Below are 21,909 nucleotides of genomic sequence, written 5' to 3'. Positions count from 1 at the left end.
CGTTGCCTGTTTTAAAAAGAGATATGATTATATGTCATACTTCTATTATCATAAACACTAAGATAGAAGCACACGTTTTTAATCAATAAACAGCATATAAATAATGATTCTTATCACTTTAAAGCCCCTCGGTCAAACCGGCCTAATATCGGGAATTGGTTACAGATAACATACGAATCAGGTCGGCGATACGTAAAAGTACTGGATTCAGTTAATTTACTCCTGTATGCCGGTGTGTTAAGTTCAATTTAATTCAAGGAATCAACTCAATTAAAATCAAATCATGGATAAACCAATGTCCGCCAAAGAAAAGCTTCTGGAATTCGCGAGTGAAAAACTGCTAGAAAAATTAACTGAGTACAAGGATTCGAAGAAGAAATCGGCCAGTCCTCATGTGGAAGAACAGCGGGAGAAAATGGAAATTGCGAAACCAATGAGTGGTCACACCGAAGCGAACCACGCGAATCATCCCCATGTGCTAGTTAGATACCAATCAGTGGTCCAGATAGATGAGTTTGATGGTGACTACAGCAGCTGCATGGACTCGTGTGAAGATTTTTGCGACCAATCAAGGGAGTTTGACGCCCCCACAGAACCAGTACACCCACCAAAATCGGTAGGTTTTCAACCAAAACTGTCGTTATCTTATCAGAAGGAAGCATACGTAAAGTTGTGCACTTGAAAACGGAAGGTGCGATTCGGCGCTACAGATCTGGATAATGACAGAACTATGCTTGTGTGTGTAGGCATGTTGTCATCCGTTGTGATAATTTTGTTTTGAATATTGAGCTCAAGACCGAGTTTGAAAATATTTTGGAATTGAATTATACAGTGTCGGACAGAACATTGAGACCAAAGCAAAAGCAAAAGCAAAATGAAATGATAAAACTTTGAGAAAAAATAATCCAATCCAGTGCTTCAATCCATTTAAAATAATTTATTTGCATTGTTCGGAGAAATTTATAACATCTGTAGTTAAAACAATATTCATCAATTAAAGAAATGCGTTCTAAGCATACTTAGCAACTAAAATGACGCTACAAAAATTTAGACCGGTTTTAAAATTTGTGGTGAAAGAAATGAAAAAAAAATTCTTACCGTGAAAACCTTCTAGCTATTTGGTTTTGTAACATTTGTTACGCATCACTTCACGCACCCGGTTCGGGATGGATTCCATAAACTTCTAGCACGTGGTGACTGGGATGGTGTACCAACAAGCTTGGGTCCTATCCCGCAGCGTTGGCCACTCCATGACGTCGACTTTGTTATCCTGGAACCTCTTTTTGACGGTTCGCGAACCTCAGCCGCGCCTTCAGATGCTTCGGCGTCAGTATCGGGACTTTCCTTGGGTTTTCACCGCCTAGTTCTTGCTCCACAAGTCGCTGCTGAACTGTCCGGAACTCACGTACATGTTCAATTCATCCCGGATCTTTTTCGAGGCCTTGAAGTGATTTTTCTTGAAAGCACACTTCATGGCAGAGTCATCCTTCACGGTCGTTTTCCTTGGGCGTCCAGTCGTTTCGAATTTTTTGCGGTCGTGACATCAAACATAAAGGTTTTAGATCGTCCCAAATACTCTGCGATTTCGCGTTGGCTGCTGTCTGCCTTAGACACTTTACGGACGACCATCCGCTGTGTTTCCGTGTAAGTAATAGCGCGACCCAATTTTTCGCTGCTTGCAACTAGAATTCGAACCTTACATACTTCTTGTTTACACGATCAATACTTACCATGATCCGAAAAACACAAAATACCATCTAGAAACAATAAATTTTCTTCAAAAATCGGTCGAAACAACCGTGGAACTGGTCCTAAATTTTAGTTGATATGTATGCTTAAAACGCATTTTTTAATGAATGACTATTGTTTTAAGTACAGATATTGTAAATTTCTCCGAATAATGCAAATAAATTATTATATATCGATTGAAGCACTGGATTGGATTATTTTGACGTGGGACTACGTCTAACCGGAGTATATGGGGGGTAAAATGAAAGCCTAAACACAGAACATGCAGGAAGAAATGAAAGATTCCAAATGCTTATAACTCGAACATTTCTTACTGGATCGGAAAGATGTTTGCATCAATCGATACGGAATATTTCTACGCTTCTATCGCAAATAATAAAATCTTATTTTTCATTAGATAAACAATTGAATAACTGTGAAATATCAAGCGTTATCTAAACGCCCTAACTGCTTTGTTTTGATTGGCTCGATTTACGGTTTCCCGAACACAGACTTTAAAATCAATGTACCTTTAGGAATCCGCTTAGCAAATATACATGCATGTAGGGGGGTATTTTTGTTCCAACCGAGCTGTGTTTCCCTAACACGGACTTCAAAGTCAATGTGCCTGGGGGAATCCAATTTGCAAATACATGAGAGTTGGGGGTATTTTTGTTCCGACTGAAATGTGTTTCCCTAACACAGACTTCAAATCCAAGGAGCGTGGGAAAATTGGTATTACAAATACATGCAATTCAGGGGCATTTTTAATCCGACTGAAATGTGTTTACCTATTACAGACTTCTTAACGAAGGTGTCTGGGGATCTCGGAATGGCAAAGACATGCAAATCGGGGGGTCCGAAACAGTAAAAAGTCAGGTGTTGTTTCGTCACAAAAGTATTTGACAGACAACAAGTGAATCTATTTATAAAATATTCTCAAACTGATGATTTTTGTAGGTAAATTTTCTCAATTTCCCTAAAACATCGTTTGATTTTGTGTGTTTCATACATAAAAATGCCACAAAAATGTTTGTATTGTGTCAAAATCTTACCACGTCACGCTGGAATGGATCGTATAGTTTGCCTGACGTGACAGCAACTTCTTGAGACAGTAGGTACCCCTCTATTTGCGGACCAATTTTTTTGGGTTATTGACCATCATTCTTTGCTAAGAGAAACCCAATTCAAAAAATGTTTGAACCTAAGTTCATCTGAAAAACTAAAAAAATGCTCTATTTTGATGACGTAACAACGCTTCAAAATTCCTGTTTTTTGTTCCTCATGCATTACAAAATGGATCCTAAATCTACTCACGGCTCTTTAAACAAGTATTTAATTATCCATTCAATGGTATATAGACATTACAGTTTGGTTAAGCTAGTGCAGATGTATCTCAAGAAACATAACAATAATGAAAAACCTAAAATATTTTAAATGAGGGGCTTAGAATGAAAGGGGTGTAAGTGATTTGATCGATTTCTCTACATCGACTCTCTCTTTTGGTCATAACTTAGCTGCGAATACATTCCCAGCTGTATTTGACAATGTGGAATATAGGTCAGAACCTCATCTATCGGATTCTATAGCAAACTTAAATTGGAACGTTTTTGCAGTTGAGTTATTAACTAAATAAAAAGTTGATGAAGAGAAATCGATCAAGCCACTTACACCCCTTGCATTCTGAGCCCCTCAAATATAATAATGTAGTTTTTTAAATTAGCTTCTCCCAAAGGTTAGTGCACAAATATTAAGTTCGTTTCAAAGAATTTATGCTACAAATAGTGCTTGTTCAGATAACGTTTCCAATTTTTTCCTAAGACTTGATTTGAAATTTGGTTCTTTGGTGCATAACCTCATGGAATGGGTCATTAGTCAAGCCTCAAACTACGCGTTTAGTCGATGATAGGCATTGGTGCGAAGCTGGGAACATTCAGTTCAAATACTCAACTAATCCGAAATAAGCGGATAAACAAAACGCTCAGGGCAAACAGCTTTGATTCGTATTTAAGCAGGGTATAAAGGACTTAAACATAGTTTACCTCTGCAACCTATCGCAGAGCCCTCACAGATTCTACTTCGAATTTGATAACAGTAACAAAATGTGGCGCCAATTTCTAGACTCTGTCGAAAACTAAGCGGTAGTGGGAGTAAAGAGATCAATCATCATTTTCCCAACACTGTAACAAAGTGATATCAATGCGAATTAATCGCTGAAATTAAACAAAAGTTATGTTCGCCTATCCTAGAATATTTGAACAGTCGTCTAAACTGATGATTTGTCGAAGATATCAGGTCGAACAACTAAATTTCACGAGTATTTCCATGAATTTGGATCTTTTGCGCCTTAAACGTGAGAGAGACAAATGGTACAACAAATTTCGTAGAACAAATGATGGAAATCACTGGAATATGTACACGATCGCGCGCAATAAATATTCACGATCGATTAAGAAAACTCGTTGTGAATATATTCAGAGGAAGATTGATCAGCATCAAAACAACAGCAAAGAGTTATGGAAAATTTTGAAATCTTTATTGAAACCTAGTAATAGTAAACCGCGGTCCATAGCTTTTCATGGCACACTTGAACAGTCTGAACAGGCTATAGTATCCAAGTTTAATGATTATTTCGTCAATAGTGTTTCATTGATCAATCAGTCCATTGAATTGGTCGATGAACCTGATGAAATAAGACAGCCGGTTGATAGTAATTGTAGATTTGAAAGATTTCACCCAATTACATTAAATGAACTTAGAACTATTTGCTTTTCTTTAGGTAAAACGGCTGGAGTGGATAATGTCAATGCTAGAGTTATTCAAGATTGCTTTCATGTCATTGATCACATCTTGCTGGACCTTATTAATAAGTCTTTATTAACTGGGCATGTGCCTCAGGTGTGGAAGGAATCTTTCATAGTTCCTATTCAAAAGGTTGCTGGAACGATTAAAGCCGAAGAGTTTCGTCCCATCAACATGTTGCACACATTAGAGAAAATATTAGAATTAGTTGTTAAAGGCCAGCTGTTGCAATATTTAAATCTCAACGCTTTGCTAATACCAGAACAATCGGGATAACGAGAAGGACATTCCTGTGAAACCACATTGAACTTGGTGTTAGCAAAATGGAAAGAGAAATTAGAATGTAAAGATACCATCATTGCTGTTTTCTTGGATCTGAAACGCGCTTTCGAGACAATTTCTAGGCCCTTGTTGTTGAATACGATTAAGCGCTTTGGAATTACGAGTACTGCATATAAATGGTTTGAAAGTTATTTGTATGACAGAACTCAACGGACTATTTTTAATGATTCAATTTCCAGTCTCGTAGGGAATAATCTTGGAGTATATCTTGGAGTGTATTAGGGCCCCTTCTATTATGTACATCAACGACATGCGACGAGTTTTACGATTTTGTGATATTAACCTTTTTGCAGATGATACTGTGTTATTCATTGCAGCTAAATATTTGAATCAGGTCGTTTTACATTTGAATGGAGATTTGCGTTCTTTAAGTAGATGGTTGAAGTATAAGCAATTGAAGTTGAATATAAATAAAACTAAATTTATGGTAATCTCGCGAAATCGTTCTAATGAAAACGTCTCTATTATAATTGATGATGAGACCATTGATCGCGTTCGGGAGATTAAATATCTTGGCGTGATTATTGATGACAAACTCAAGTTCAATACTCACATTGACAATGTCATCAAGAAAATTGCCAAGAAGTATGGAATCTTATGCCGATTGAAAAACGATTTAACTATGTGCAGTAAAATACAGCTATACAAATCAATCATCTCTCCTCATTTAGACTTTTGTTCTTCCATATTATTTTTAGCCAATGATACACAAATATCGAGATTACAGCGTTTGCAGAATAAAATAATGCGGTTGATTCTAAAATGTAATAGATTCACTTCCTCATCTTTGATGCTGGACGCTCTAAAATGGTTATCCGTGAAGCAAAGAATTGTTTATTTAACTATGATGTTCATTTTTAAAGTAGTTCACGGTTTGCTGCCTCGAGATTATGTGATCGAGTTGAAAGAGGAAGTGATTTCCATAGATATAACACTAGAAACGCGAATGAATTAAGAACACCTAATTTCTTGTCATGTGCTTCACAAAATTCGTTGTACTTCAAAGGAATAAATGTTTTCAATTCGATGCCAAGACATATTAAATGCGCAACAACACTTACAGAATTTAAGAGGCACTGTATTTCACACGTGAAAACTGTGTTTTATTAACAGTCGAACGATTTTTTTTTATTTTATGACGAAGATTTTTATTGACGAAGTTTTATACGAACGGATTAATTAATTTTGGTAGTTTGTTTTTCAATGTTTTCGAGTAACCTGACGAAGTTTTTTGAACGGATTATATTATGTAGACTATCTATTTTTTTTTTTAAATTATCTTTTTTTAATTAGTATTGATCCCTATTATGTCTGTCATGATCTGGTGATGATGGACTATTTTTATTTTTATTTTGTTGTTTTTATAGTTGTATTAGTTGAAAAAAAATAAAAGTAGTCTACAAAAGTTTGAGCGTCGCGCGCGTGCCACAGATATAAAGGATATTAAATTGAAAGATTTTTAAGTGCCGGTCTAGGAAATTTTCGTAAAGGAAATTTTCTCGATTTCTCTGAATGATATTCATATTCATATTCATTGTCAATCCAAAACAAGGCTGGCGGTTGGACTTGTGCTCTGGTGGACCCTTTGGCGGCAAGGGCCTCGTCGGGGCCGTATCGGCTCTGTGGCGGACATGACTGTGTATTGGCTTGTCTTTGGAAATTGCAATTTTTTTGAACTTATATCTGTGAATAAAATCAGTGCGTTTTTTTGTGTTTGATAAACTGATTTCAATGTTGAGAAAAAATAAATAAATTATCTTTTAGATAACTCGTCTTGCTCTACAGAGGTTTGAAGGAAGGAGGTGGGACCATCATCATCATCATGAAATGCCCTCAAATCTACGGTCGAATGGCTACCGAGAGAGCGATTTCTGTATTTATTTATATTTTTATATGTGACAGCTCAACTGAAGTACAGGGTGACTTATATAAAGCTCTTCAAACATGAGATGATATTGATAATAGCATCATACTCATACTATTTTCATAAGCTTATGGGTGATTCTGAGCGACTTCCTCTTTGCTAGGTGAAGTTACATGCATACCTCCCGCTTGAACCGTGGAAGAGGCAGTGACGGAATATTTTATTTCGAAAACTATTGAAATTTCATTATAATGCAATACTTTTTTTGTGATAGCTTGTTCCAATTCATTCCTGTATAGCGACAATTAGGCGAGATAAGACAGTGACTTATCCAAAACACAAACAGCTGTATACATGTGGTTTCTCAAGTAACAAGAGCTTAACAACAGCATTTCTTCTAAAATGATTCGCTTGCAGGATAAGACGCTTGCACCTTATTTTAGAATACCTGTGTTGATTAAGCTCAGTGACACTTGGTGTAGGCCGATTTTCGTGCAATGGATGATATACGGATAAGAGATGATTTTGACGTAGGACTACGTCTAACCGGAAGATATAGGGGGTGAAATGGAAATCTAGGCACTGAACAAGTAGGAAAAAATGCAAGATTTGGAACGCTTATAACTCGAGCATTTCTCAATAGATCGCAAAGGTTTTTGCATCAATTGATAGGAAATATATCTACGCATCTATCATAAAGAATAACATTTCATTTTTCTTGAGATAAATAATTGAATAATTGTGAAATATCAAGCATTGTCAAAATGCACTATGTGCCCATTTTTGATTGGTCCATTTTGTGCTCCTCAAATCGTACCGACCAAAACGGGCAACCAGAGCAGCAGCGAAATAGAATGAACCACGATTGGAAAGGAAAAAGAAAAAAATTAACGAAACATTGGTCGCAGTCTCACACATGCGTAATTCTCGAGCCAGCCAGTTAGCTTAAAAATCCCCGCTCCGCTGCCGTAACGATCATTCTCATCCAAACCGTACACCACATCGGTTCGCATCACAACACATCAACAAACCAACCCAAGCAGCCATGTCTGGACATGGTAAAGGAGGAAAAGTGAAGGGAAAGGCAAAATCCCGCTCGTGTTGATCTGGAGTTCCCCGCAAGGGTTGCCAGGCCGAGCGCGTTAGTACCAGTGCACCAGTCCACCTAGACGGCGTTATATAGTTTCGGCCGCCGAAGTGATCGAGTTAGCTGGCAAAGCTGCTAGCGACGATAAGAAAACCCGCATTCGGAACAGAACACATTCGGTTCGGTGGACATCAAGACAACAGGCAGTTGCAGCGAGTGGCGAGTGGCAAACGCAATCGCAAAACGGTATCAGGTAGCAGAAGAAAAAAGTTTGTTCTTTATACAAACTGCTTTGGTGGCAAATCCAGAACAAGGCGGCATCGAGGGCGTTCGAAATGGTTTTTTTCAAAACCACGAGTACTGAGTTTTCTAAATTGGAACCATTCCATAAAACAAGGCGCTTTTCAGGGCCATTAAACCTTCCAAAAAAGAGTTTAGGAAATACAGTTCAATGCTTTCTAAAACATTATCCAAAAAATAATAAAACACAAATTGATTTTTTCATCATTTGTTTGCCAGGATCTGATGAGTATGTGAATTTTGCAGTTGTTCTGAGCTTATTGATTGTCACCAATTCTTAAATTGCTTCTAGATTGAAAGTACAGTAATTTACACTTATCTCGACATTTAGCTAATTGGACGGACCTGTAATGCGACATATTTAGTTGGACATTTTTGTAAACATAGAGTTCGGGGTCCAAATTATGACCCCACATTGAAAGTCGACACTGTACCACTGTCATCGCAAATGTTCAATTACAGGTTAAAATTACCTCCAATCCGATACTGAGTGGTGGTAATGCGACGTGCCATTGAATGTAATTTACTGTAAAATATGTCACAAGCTGGATGGGAAGAAATTTTCCAACTGTGAAAGCTGTGGCGAGTGGCAAATGCAATCGCTAAACAGAAAGGTTTAGCCGAACAAGATGAGGATATCGAGTGATAACAAAACAATAAACTCTTTAGATTGAAGATAATTTTGTGATCCTGAAAAGGACCCTTTTTAGCCTGCATGTGAATCCAAAGAGCGAACAAATCGTAATGAATGTTTTTTTTTGCCATCGCTCCCTTTTAACGCTCATTCGTTCGTCTCGTTGGACTCGCCCCTCTGGCTGAGTCTGCCGATTTGTCTCTATCCTGTGAGTGTGTACCGCTAGAGTATAAAACACGCGGACCCCAAAAAAATATCTTATTTTCTTTCAAACCGTAAACCCGTGTGGTTGTACGGCATCGGCATCGTGGACGTAACAAAGGAGGACAAGTTAAGGGAAAGGCAAAGTCTCACTCGAACCGTGCAGGTCTCCAGTTCCCTGTTGGTCGCATTCACTGATTGCTCCGAAAGGGTAACTAGGCCGAACGGATTGGTGCCGGAGCACCTGTATACCTAACAGCGATTATAGAGTTTCGGCCGTCGGAGTGCTCGAGTTGGCTTGCAAAGCTGCTCACGACAATCAGAAAACCCGCATCAAGAACAGAGCAGCTTCGGTTCGGCGCTCATCAAGGCAATAATTAGTTTCAGTGAGTGGCAAAGTGTTTCTCCGGCACGTCGCATTAAATGTAATTTACTGAACCACATGTCACAAGCTGGATGGGAAGAAATTTTCCAACTGTGAAAGCTGTGGCGAGTGGCAAATGCAATCGCTAAACAGAAAGGTTTAGCCGAACAAGATGAGGATATCGAGTGATAACAAAACAATAAACTCTTTAGATTGAAGATAATTTTGTGATCCTGAAAAGGACCCTTTTTAGCCTGCATGTGAATCCAACGAGCGAACAAATCGTAATGAATGTATTTTTCTTTCTTTCTTTCTTTGTTTTTAAGAGGCTTTAAACTTTGCCATCGCTCCCTTTTAACGCTCATTCGTTCGTCTCATTGGACTCGCCCCTCTGGCTGAGTCTGCCGATTTGTCTCTATCCTGTGAGTGTGTACCGCTAGAGTATAAAACACGCGGACCCCAAAAAAATATCTTATTTTCTTTCAAACCGTAAACCCGTGTGGTTGTACGGCATCGGCATCGTGGACGTAACAAAGGAGGACAAGTTAAGGGAAAGGCAAAGTCCCACTCGAATCGTGCAGGTGTGCCGTTCCCTGTTGGTCGCATTCACTGATTGCTCCTCAAGGGTAACTAGGCCGAACGGATTGGTGCCGGAGCACCAGTATACCTAACAGCGATTATAGAGTTTCGGCCGTCGGAGTGCTCGAGTTGGCATGCAAAGCTGCTCACGACAATCAGAAAACCCGCATCAAGAACAGAGCAGCTTCGGTTCGGCGCTCATCAGGGCAACAATTAGTTTCAGTGAGTGGCAAAGTGTTTCTCCGGCACGTCGCATTAAATGTAATTTACTGAACCACATGTCACAAGCTGTATGGGAAGAAATTTTCCAACTGTGAAAGTTGTGGCGAGTGGCAAACGCAATAGCTAAACAGGAAGGTTTAACCGAACATGATGGGAATATCGAGTGATAACAAAAACACAACACCAAAGGTTCTTTTCAGAACCATCAACATATTCATAAAGAGTAAACAGTAAACTAATCCATTTTTCAGGTAGATAGGTATTCACATAGGAGAAGAAAATAAAACAATACATTTAAAATATATATTTAACAAAAGCTGTCCCCTTTGTATAGTCCTACGTCACTCCGGTTATGTCCCCGACATTACCCACCCGTCTTTTTTGACGTAGGACTACGTCTTTCATCTCTATACCGGGGTGTAAAATCAAAGTTTCGAAAACGAAAGCGTTACGCCGGAGACCGAGATTTTGAGCGTTAATAGCTCCTAAACAACTGAACGAAATGGTATGATAAACACTTCATTCGAAAGATAAAATGTCTACGCGTTATATACTTGTTACTTTTTGATCCAAAAACTTGTTTCAATAGTCTTAAAATTGCTTTCAAAACAGACTATTGAAATCATCAATCGGTATATAAGCGAGCGCCGCTTGGAAGTCCACTCAGTTATAATTGAACAGCGATTGGAGCATGTTGTCGCTATTATGGTGAAGCTCTTCGTTTATCATGAAAGTGCGGATGAACGATGTCACCAAGAGCCTGTTTGTGCACCTTAGGCCAGAAGAGAATCCATCAGGAGGAGAGTGATGCCACAAACAGTTCCCCGGGAAGAGATCGGAGCAGCCGCCACACACGCACACACACATACACGTGCGGAACTCTTCGTTTGGATGCCATTCAGCATCGAGAAAATTCCGGAAAGATCCAATCGTTACTGTAAAATACATTCATGCAAAAGAGTTCATTTTAATGTTTTCTATCCATGTAACACTGCTACTAAACCTTTTTCAATCAAGTGCTATTAACAGGTGGTTATCGAGTTAGCATTAATCACTAGTGGGCTTCGAGTATCGAGGAAAATCTTGAAAAATCTAATCGTTGCTGAAAAATAATCTACCAGTTCCTCTGGGAATTGAAAAATACATTGATGCGAAAGAGTTCATTTTAATGTTTTCTATCCATGTAACACTGCGACCAAATAATTTTTAATTAAGTGCTATTAACAGGTGGTTATCGAGTTAGAACTAACCACTGGTGGGCTTCGAGTATCGAGGAAAATCAGGAAAGAACTAATCGTTGCTGAAAAATACTCTACCAGTTCCCCTGGGAATTGAAAAAAACATTGATGCGAAAGAGTTTATTCTAATGTTTTCTAACCATATAACACAGCGACCAAATACATTTGATTTTGTAATTTTTCAATCAAGTGTAATTAGCAGGAGAGCTTCTGAAAATAATACTCCCCCATAAGTAGAAAATTTTCGTATCCAATATTGTATGCGCGCGCAACGGAAAATGTTTCACATCGGGAAAATTATATAATGTTCAATCGGTTATTGCTCAGTCGCCGAAAGTTTCAAACTCAGAGAGTTCATTCCCCTCTAGTTTGCCTTCCGAATTGCCATCGTAAACCACACCTTCTCTCCATTCAATCACGCACAAAAAGCATACTTAAGCGATATTCTGGTGGTGAAACGCATTTATTTTTCGTGAGGACATCGATAAGGCAACATCGTAATTGAACGAGCTGAACGTGCTGGCTAGCTGGACGGCGAGGGATCGAGGGATTCATTACCTGGCCTGACCTGACCTGAAAGACATGCAGTTTGTTTGGAACTGTGAGGGAGGGCAGAAAAGCCGATCGATCAGAAGGAGAAGAGAAGACGACCGAGAGAGTATCAGCATCGAAAATTGGTTCCGCTTGAGATATCGAAGCGACTGCCACACGCATACACGCGTGCAACTCTTTACGTTCGCTGGTTATCGAGAAGAATCCGGAATGAAGTGATCGTTGCTGTAAAATAATCTGCCAGTCCCACTTGGACTTGAAAATTACATTCAAGCGGAAGAGTTTATTGTAATGTTTTCTATCCATTTAATACTGCGACCAAATACAATTAATTGTGTGATTTTTCAATCAAGTACAATCAACAGTTGGTTATCGAGTTAGCATTAACCACTGGTGGATTTCGAGAAGAATCGAGGAGAATCCGGAAAGATGTCGTTGCTGCAAAATAATCAGCCAGTTCCCCTTGGAATTGAAAATTACATGCAAGCGAACGAATTTATTTTAATGTTTTCTATACATATAATACTGCAACCAAATACATTTAGTTTTGTGATTTTTCAATCAAGTGCAATTAGCAGGAAAGCTTCTGAAGATTATTCTTCCCCATCAGTAGGACATTTTCGTATCCAATAATGGATGCATAAAACCTTGTACCTCCAACGTAACGCTCTCGTTTTCGAAGTCCCCCAAATATTCATTTATTCATTCATTCAGAATGAATTCAGATTCAACTTCAAACAAATGATCACTAAATCAACGATAGTCCTACGTCACCATTACGTTTATACCATAGATATAACCCACTTCCTGTTTTTTAATTGCCTGAAGACTTACTATTCGAACGTGGACCAGGTATATAATTGCGACGAATCTGGATTATTTTCCAAAATGACTGAGACAAACATTAACTAACTTGGAGGAAAACAGCGTCGCAGAAATCAAAGTTGACAGAAACCGGATAACTAACTGTGTCCCAATGTATCTGGTGCTCTTAAATTTTCATTGATGATAATTGGAAAACCGTAGAACCCTCAATGGTTTGAAGATGCGTATCATCCAGTGTACTATCGAGATCAGTGCTTGGAAATATCTGTATCACATCAATCTTTTCAGCTGAATTTCCGGCCACATTCGATCATTATACCATTGCATTCGGGATACCGAAAATGAACCAACGCCAAACCTCACAATCACAGCAAGCCACTCACAGTTGATTCATCCAGTCTTTTCATTCTGTTTTTCGTTCTGTTCTGCGTTCACGGAATATGAGCAAAACAAAATATCCCTAGTTTTGTCATTCATTGACATTAACATACCAGTTCATTCACTATCAGCATCGTTCTCGGACACTGACGAAACGGAGAAATTCGTTGAGGAAGATAAGAAAGTATAGAATGCTCATAATAGTGACAATAAATTAAATTGTTCAAGCATGCAAGGTTTCCGTCTCAGTTAAATTGCTTTCATTTTACATAGTGAATATGCAGTTCCAAATCCACTTGTCAGAAATGCCTCAAAAGAAGAATTCCGATGTAAAAAATACCGTCTTGACTCAAATTTCAAACATTTAATTCTTTTTAAGTTCTGAACACACGAACATAAAATGGTGGTGTCCAAGACACAACCGCAACGGGAATATTCCGAGCTTCCTTTTGCAAACGGATCAAACTATGCTATAGGATTAGCGGATGAAATTGCCAACATCCAGCTTTGGCTGACACAGTTTGCATTCGCTGCTTGGATCGATTCTGCAGAATGCCCCCTGGCCGTCCAAGCCTAAGCAATCCTTAGCTGTGAGTGTGCATGCAGATCTTGCTCTTTTGTTGGCATTTCCGCTTGCGCCACCGATTTGCGTTGCCCTTTCGGAGTAACTTCAAAAACAACTGAATAAGCAAGGCACTGACTCAATGAGAAAATCACACACATATAGGGATACTGAAAATGAACAGTCACAACATTCCTGACAATTCAATGGCAATGAATAAAAGTGAATGAATTCTCATGACTCGAGCTTTGAGGAAAGCTCAGAGAGCACAGAATGAATATGAATGAACACAGTTGTAAATTTGTTTGCCGTCGAATGAATGACAGTAGCATCGACAAGCAAAATAAACGCGTTACACTGATAAAAATATATTTTCAATGTTGCTTAACAAGCTCAATATTTCCAAGCTCTGATCGAGATCCGCTGACGCCTTGATGAACCGGGAACTATTTTGTGAATGGTTCCAAAGTCAGCTTGTTCCGAAAGTTCATCAGTTTCTGACCCGAAAAAGACTACAGCTGTTTTTCTACTAAAAAATTGGCTCTACGAAGGAATGGAATTTGCTCTGTCAAATTCGGTATCTATTTCCCAATCAGGGAGTAATTCATAACATAATACAGGGGAACCCTGATATAACGTACCCTCGATATAACATCACTCGATATAACGATATAATCGTTATAATCACGCTTTAATCAACAGTACAAAGCGAAACATTATGAGAAAGGCTGGCTTCGTCTTCTAGTTGAACATAATAAAATATCATTCCGTCTCAAATTCCGAACACTTGAGCATTTTTGGCCATTAAACAGTGTCTCATTACTCAAAATGATATTTTTTCGCGAAATTTATGTGGTTTTTGGATACAATAGAACCTTTTCTTTCATTTGTCCACCATGAAATTGATTTACAAATACATATTCATGGTGAAAAAGTCAAAAGAGGGTTGTGTCCGAGATACGACCGCATAGTTGACGTAAGATTCCGTTAGGCTATTTGTTGATTTTGGATATGTTTGCAGAATTACATCGTTAAACTCTTTTATAATGATTTGGTGACCTTGGAAAGAGCCGTTTTGTTTGGTTGTTGAGTATTGTTTGTTCACTCCACCAGTGTTTACCGAGTGTTTATGACAAAAGTATGGCAAACAGTCGTTGGGTTGTGCGTATCAGATAGAAGATGCCGAAGTGGAATGAGATATGATGAAAACCGCCCTCTGTGACCCTAGACGAGATGCCTCCTGTGTTATGTATGGATGAAATAAGGAAAAAAAAATTCACCAATGTATTATAAGATAATTACCAATACCGAACACAATTATCAATTTTTCTCATCAGTAAAAACATGTTACTTTAATATAGAGAAAACATATTTGAAATGGAATAGGTAATTTTGTTTTATATTTTTTTTTACTTTCTGAGTTTTCTTTATTCAACCCAATGCGGATTTTAATTGGACTTACAACACCTAATTCTATATGTAGAACATATGGGGTACCACTTTTTCGAATATTTCTTCACTTTTTTTCTCGCCGCTTGAACTTTCCTTGGGTGAAAATGAACACAAAACAGACACCTTAAACCGAACGACCCGTTCACGAACGGGAACACACCTTGGTTTTTATTAATGAAAATTGATATAATTTTTTTCATATATCAAGTTATTTTCAACACAACTGCTACCATATACAATTCTACAATTACACTTGTGCTAAATTTTTCACAATACACGATCGGTTATTGATATAAAATTTTACGATGCCACCAACATTAAAGTTTCAAATTTTTTTTTGCTAGAATTAATCGTATCACTCACCTCACTATCAATATAAGAATGCCCCCGACTTGCATATGTTTGCAATGCCGATTTCTCTCGGGCACCTTGGTTTTGATGTCACTGTTAGGGAACACATTTCGGTGGGATCAAAAGCACCCCCTACTTTCATGTATTTGTAATGTTGATTTCCCCCAGGTAGCTTGGATGTGATGTCTCTGTTAGGGAACCGCCGCGTGTGTCTTCAATTTAGACCAATTAGAAGTGGATATTTCCGTTAGGATAGGGGTTGAGATTTTTCAATTGTTCGATAGTTAGAAAAAAATGAAATTCATGAAATATATTATTCTATTCAATATAAAAAAATATTATGGAATGCCGAAATCGATTGACACAAAAATTTCATCTATCCATCATGAAATGACTGAGCAATAAGCGTTTGAAATTGGACAATTTTCACGATGTGCTCGATTTTCGATTATCAATTTGTATTCCAATACGTTCCCGAAAGACGTAATCCTACGTCAAAACTTAAAATATGTTTGATTAGATTTGTCTCAAATTCCGAACAGCAAAAATGCAATTTATTTAAAAGAAATCATAACTTTTGAGCTACTAGACCAGCGGTACTCGATCTTTTTTTCTTAGGGGCCACAAACACGTCTAAGTCATGGTGCCGCAATGAAGAAAAGGATAAATGAAGAAGGGTGATGTTCGAGACACGACCGCACTGTTAACATAAAACTAAGAAATTATTGCCAGTGAGCACGAACATTGAAAAAAATAATTATTATAATTATTATAAAAATGAAAGTTAAATGATCGATTGAAAAAAACACATATCAGTCATTAACGATTTATCAGTCATCCAAGCAGCAAAGCTTTTTAAAAAGTATTTCTCAAGGCCGGGTTGTTTAGTTCGGTGTTTTAAATTGGTCTTTTTCAAGGCTAGAGGCGAATAAACTGAGAAAGTTTAAACCCTCTACAATTCAAAACAACATCATTACATCAATAAACCCAAACGTGTGTTCCTGAATTCACAGAAGCTCTCTTCAGGCAAACTTAAATATTAAATAGATTTTTAGAATGCATTGAAAATTCTTAAATAGCTCTTTAGTCGAAAGTTTTAGTGGCCATGGAAAGGACCGATGAGTTTGCGTTGTTTTGTATACGCAGCTGATGATGGTTGATTAATGATTCATTCTTGTTCCCGCGAAAACAGTATACGCACTCAGAAAAATACACGTAACTCATTCAGTATGTATCGCGACATTTTTCCCGTACTACATAAAGTGCGGTTCCAGGCGATTATATATTTGTCCCAAATTATTGTTATCTATTTGATAACGCCTAACACATAAAATCAACAATTCGTACAATCTCCACGGTATGAAAACCGACGACGTACCTCCTGTTAATAATTTCTCTTCTACATTGATTCCGCTCTACATTATGCTTGCATCTTGAATATTCCGAAAATGTATTCTGTAGCTAAAAAAAAAATGTTCAACACAGTAGCAAAATTGAAACTGAGATTCGCCAGGGCGACCACAATATTCAGAGATCCTTCGCTAACAGCCAACGACATGCATCGAAAAATTTTGACTAAGATAGACTTTCAAGCAGGTATTCATATTTATAGATTTTTGTGATTTCAATAGTTTGCTTTCGAAGCAGTTTTGAGATATTGAAACAAGTTTTGGATCAATTAGTAAACAGTATTACTCATACACCTTTTATCTTGTAGTGATTGACATACCGCTTTGTACAACTGACAACGAGGTGTTAATGCTCGAAACTTTGCACCCCCAAACATAATGCTCTTGTTTCAGAAATTTTAGACTTACACCCCAGTACAGATTCAAATATAATGTAATGTGAAAATACAGAGGCACTCTTCACCATTCCGATGCGGTGCCCCCACTGAACAAATTTGCACCATACAGTGCGATATCTATCATTCATTCTTCCTTAGATCGAGCAAAACCATTGTGTGTGACATCACCATTGAGAAAGACTGCTTTTTCGGTAGCTGGAGCGAGACGACTTGAATGATGACGATGATGATGATGATATTTTGAATTACAGAGGCTTTTAAATTCTTCAAAAGAGTTCATTCGCCTCTAGCCTTGAAAAAGACCAATTTGGAAAACTCAATTAAACTCGACCTTGAGAAAGGTTGTTCGAAAGACTCGCTGCCGTCTGGTCACTACCGAAATGACTGATGAATTGTGAATACTGTGCTTTGAAATCGTGAATGACTTGTTTATACTCAATGAATAGAATACGGGGGAGCAAGGATTGCATTATCATCTCTATCCACATTATCCGTAGAACGAATACTGCAATTGCATTTAGAGCGAGCAATTTACGCCTGTCTTTTTTTTTATCTCATTTATTTATTTATTAGGCTCATTAGCATTTTAGCTGTAACAGAGCCGGGTTTTAATCGTGTACATGTACATATGTTTATGTTTCTATAAATTGTAAATTACACAGTAGTTAGTAGTAGCCATTTAGGCGTTAAGTATTCTGTTCCATTACATTATGGTAAATCACACAGTGGTAGCCATTTAGGCATAAGGGTATTCTTTCTGTTCTTCCATTGTTCAGCAGACCGGACAGCGAAGACAGTTGATATTGATCATTGTTGAGTTATTTATAGAACAGCAGCCCGATGTGTCTTGCAGAGCAGAGCATTGTATGGATGAATCGATCTCATTTCGACCATGGATCGATCTCCATCGATGATGATTGTTGTGTGGACGCAGTTATTCTGTAACAACACAAAGATGGTCAATTGAGGGCCCTGAGTTTGAACTCACGATCGATCGCTTGGTAAGCGAACGCGTAACCAAGTGGCTACGAAGACCCCCTTACGCCTGTCTTATTAGCAGTGATATTTTAATATTGTACCTCCCATACTCGGCCACAAGAACAAGATAAAAAAATGTGTATTCTTCCAATTTATTTATTTTTATATCAATTTAATTTAAATCATTTATGGGTTAGGGAACCGTAATATATAAATCACAAAAAAAAATTCAAGAATCTCCGGTTCGATTGGAATGAAAACCATCAAAATTCGTTCATAACTAAAATAAATATTAACGGCAAAACTATTTAATAGAAAAACGTGACCAGTTTTCCTATCTGGTACCATTACTGAAAGACGTAGTATTATTTCAAAAAAGGTAATGATTTCATATTGATATTTTCATTTTTATTTACTAATGCCGACAGGTTTTGGCCTAATGATCGGATTAAATGTATTCAATAGATATTTAATCTACTAATACCACTTAACTAGACAACTAACTAATGTGTAGATGTGTAATGTGTAATGTGTTGAACTCCGTTATTGTCATCTCATGATCCCTAAAGGATTTCTTAAGTTTTCGTGACTGTTACACATACAAAATGATAACGGGCTAGGCGGGCCAACCAAAAGAGCCGGGCGGGCCGCATGTTGAGTATAGCTGTACTAGACCGATTCAGATAATCGATATATCAAATTAAAGCCAATTAGCTATTTTTCTTTGGAAAAATATAACATTCCCAAAAATTTGAATTTTGTGCTCCGAAACTTGATTCAAATACCGAATTTGCTAACGCAAACATTTTATCGCTGGTTTTGACTGTCACCTTTTTTAGTATTATAAGTTATAGGCAGTATCGAGCCCTGTAACTGATGTTAAAATGAAGCTTATCCAACAAAGAATGTCCGAATTTTTATTATTCAATTATTTATAACATTAAAGTTCAGTAAATTTACATTTAAAAATGAAGTGTTCGGAATTTGAGACAAAGCGGTAATACGGTAAGCGGTAAGCTACGTTTCTTAATTCTTTATTATAATTCGATATAACGCACAATTCGATACAACGTATAATTTTGAAAGTGAAATGTACGTTATATCGAAGGTACCCTGTACTAATATACCCAAAAAAATTTGAAATTTCAATCATCCTATGTTCAGAACCACTGAACTAGGCTCTGAAAAAAATAACATAACATAACTGATCCTGAGAGTTAAATAGTGGTGCCAGTACCAGTGAATTAACAGTGGCAATCTGATGAATCCAATAACGCAATCCCCACAGAACGACAATTGAAAGTTTGAGTGATAGGATAGAATGGACAAAACAAGTTTTTATTCTTCTGATATATTTTGCGAAAAAAACGAGAAATTGCTATGAGGAAAGCGCTGCAACAATAGTTTCGTTATATGTATTATGTTATGTTATGTTATTTTACGTTTCCATGCGGTAAATAATGCTTAAATCATTCATAATGGAGGAAAAAATATTAGTTTTATTTGCAATATTAGTTTTGAGCATGTCAGGTTTCCATTATATCACGCAAAAAAATTTAAGCGTAATATACTGGAGACGTTATTGTATTACCAAACAAGCAACTGTTCACTTTACCTGTACTTCCCCTATATAGATTTAAAATCTACTAATACAATCTGGTTTTGGTTATTTTCTATTTCAGCATGAACAAACTGGATCATCAGGATCACCAGGTAAGAAACAATTGTCCTCGGATAATGCTACTAGCATACTCACGGGCGTATTGCTTGAACTGCTCGAATATTGAAGATACATGTGTTTTACATCAATGACATCTAGTTTTTTTTTCCGAAACCGGCTATAGCTTTAAACATACCACACAATCAGGAAGCTCAAAATGCTGTGAGTATTTTAAAAGTTAAAAAGCGATCATCAGAGCATGGCGATAAAACATCCGCTTTTTCTTGTTCAAGGCTAACAACGATTTGTCGAATTTCGTTCAGAAAAAATCCATTGCCCAAGGAATGATGGATTTGGCTCTGGTTTCCGCCAACACCAACCAACTGCGCTACGTGATTGATATCGGGTCTAAACATCCGTATTTTTTCACCAGCTTCTTCCTAATCATTCTCAGCCTAGCTTTACAACTGATCGTAGGCTTAGCTCTGATTTACAATAGCAGGTGAGATTTTTCGAATTATGTACACACTTGAAGTTAAAGTACTAGAACTCTACGACATCGCACAGGTTCAACATAAGGAAAAGATGTGAAATGAAATCGGCCGATCGGATAAACGATCTGTCCATCATCGGGGTGTTCCTAATCACACTTATAAACGTTTTCATTTCAACGTTCAATGGATCCAGTACAGCCCCCTTCGCGGGCGAGGTGATACCAATGGAACCTGAGACGGATGTAGGAAGCGATCTCGGCGAAGCCGATTCCAACAGCAATGTCTATGTATGAAAATAAACTTAACGCTTCCCCTCAAAGGTCATGATAATTGTATGCAAACTAACTCAGTTCAACGAAAGCCAACCATGCGAGGTTCTACCGGAAAAATCTTTGGTAACTCCACGAGACCTACGAACCATAATTTATCAAGCGAATAATCTTCACCCGTTATTGTGATCTACCGGAGCAGGCGATGCTAGACACAGCTGACGATTTTTAATTATAAGACTATTTACATGTAAACAGCCGAAAAAAACGAATTCGTTCCGCAAACCAAATTATTGTGAATAAAGAAAAAAACATGAACTGTTCCTGTTCCGCCGACCCTTGCCCTCACGTGCAGTATATTCGCTCGTTACTGGAAACCACCGAGAAAGATAGACTCCGCGCGGAAGAGTCCAAACGCACCGGATGGATGAGAGCCTCTGAGTATTTCGGCAAAGCTGTGACGCAGATTGGTTCATTTCTTAAGATTGCCTTCTTCCTCTGGGTAGCGATGACCAAGGCTGCACTGAAGCTGTGGCTTTATGTTCTAAATAGCGACAGGTAGTAAAATCGTGCACTAGAATGGCTTCAGTTTTACACTACCATTGTGTTTAATGTTTCGTTTTCATTCTGCAGCTATCTGTGGCTGTGCTATTTGATATTTGCACTCGCGATAATCTGCTCGTTACCTGGGGTGCGATCAATGTCAATGTCAACCATGAGACCTGAGGAGGGTGGTTCGTCAGTTGGAAATTCACTAGCGTTTGACACGGGATTAATTGTCGGCGAGTAGCAGCGAGAACGTTAGCCATTTCGAAGGTTTTTTTGCATTGTTTTAGTTCCGGAGTGTGAATAAACATTTATTGGCAGTCGAGTGTAGACATTTCATTTCATCAATTTTTTATTGTGGACCAAGCACTAAAGAATATGTTGCAAGGAGTCTTCCATCAAATATCCTTATATATAATATAGAATATATAATCTGGTCCAAAACCAGCCTCAGAACATTACTATTCTGAATATTACTAAATATGAAGATACGAGATACGACAAAATGATTTTGCAACGCGAACTCTATATGTTTCCCAATACCGTATTGTAGTGGACAGGAAAGAAAATAACTGGGTTTTGAGAGTTTTATTGACTGAAAACTTTAAAGCTGGAAATTTAACATTTTGTTAGGAACTGTATAAATAAATAATGTTTGTTACATACAGTTCAGT

General features: G+C 37.8%; 2 protein-coding genes across 2 annotated transcripts; both read left to right on the top strand.

Moving 5' to 3' along the window:
* Positions 1-234: 234 nt before the first annotated feature.
* Positions 235-20,965, top strand: LOC129769658 (ninjurin-B-like). Its single transcript, XM_055772047.1, has 5 exons — positions 235-616; positions 19,949-19,979; positions 20,111-20,148; positions 20,220-20,428; positions 20,494-20,965. Exons 1-5 carry the CDS (start codon positions 284-286, stop codon positions 20,711-20,713), a joined length of 831 nt encoding a protein of 276 aa, XP_055628022.1. The 5' UTR covers positions 235-283; the 3' UTR covers positions 20,714-20,965.
* Positions 20,965-21,499, top strand: LOC129769659 (uncharacterized). Its single transcript, XM_055772048.1, has 2 exons — positions 20,965-21,247; positions 21,323-21,499. Exons 1-2 carry the CDS (start codon positions 21,003-21,005, stop codon positions 21,477-21,479), a joined length of 402 nt encoding a protein of 133 aa, XP_055628023.1. The 5' UTR covers positions 20,965-21,002; the 3' UTR covers positions 21,480-21,499.
* The last annotated feature ends 410 nt before the right edge of the window (positions 21,500-21,909 follow it).

Source organism: Toxorhynchites rutilus, chromosome 2 (assembly GCF_029784135.1).
Source record: "Toxorhynchites rutilus septentrionalis strain SRP chromosome 2, ASM2978413v1, whole genome shotgun sequence".
Taxonomy (NCBI): Eukaryota; Metazoa; Arthropoda; class Insecta; order Diptera; family Culicidae; genus Toxorhynchites; species Toxorhynchites rutilus.
The sequence above is the reverse complement of the archived record's forward strand: the minus strand, read 5'-3'. Positions and strand labels throughout refer to the sequence as shown.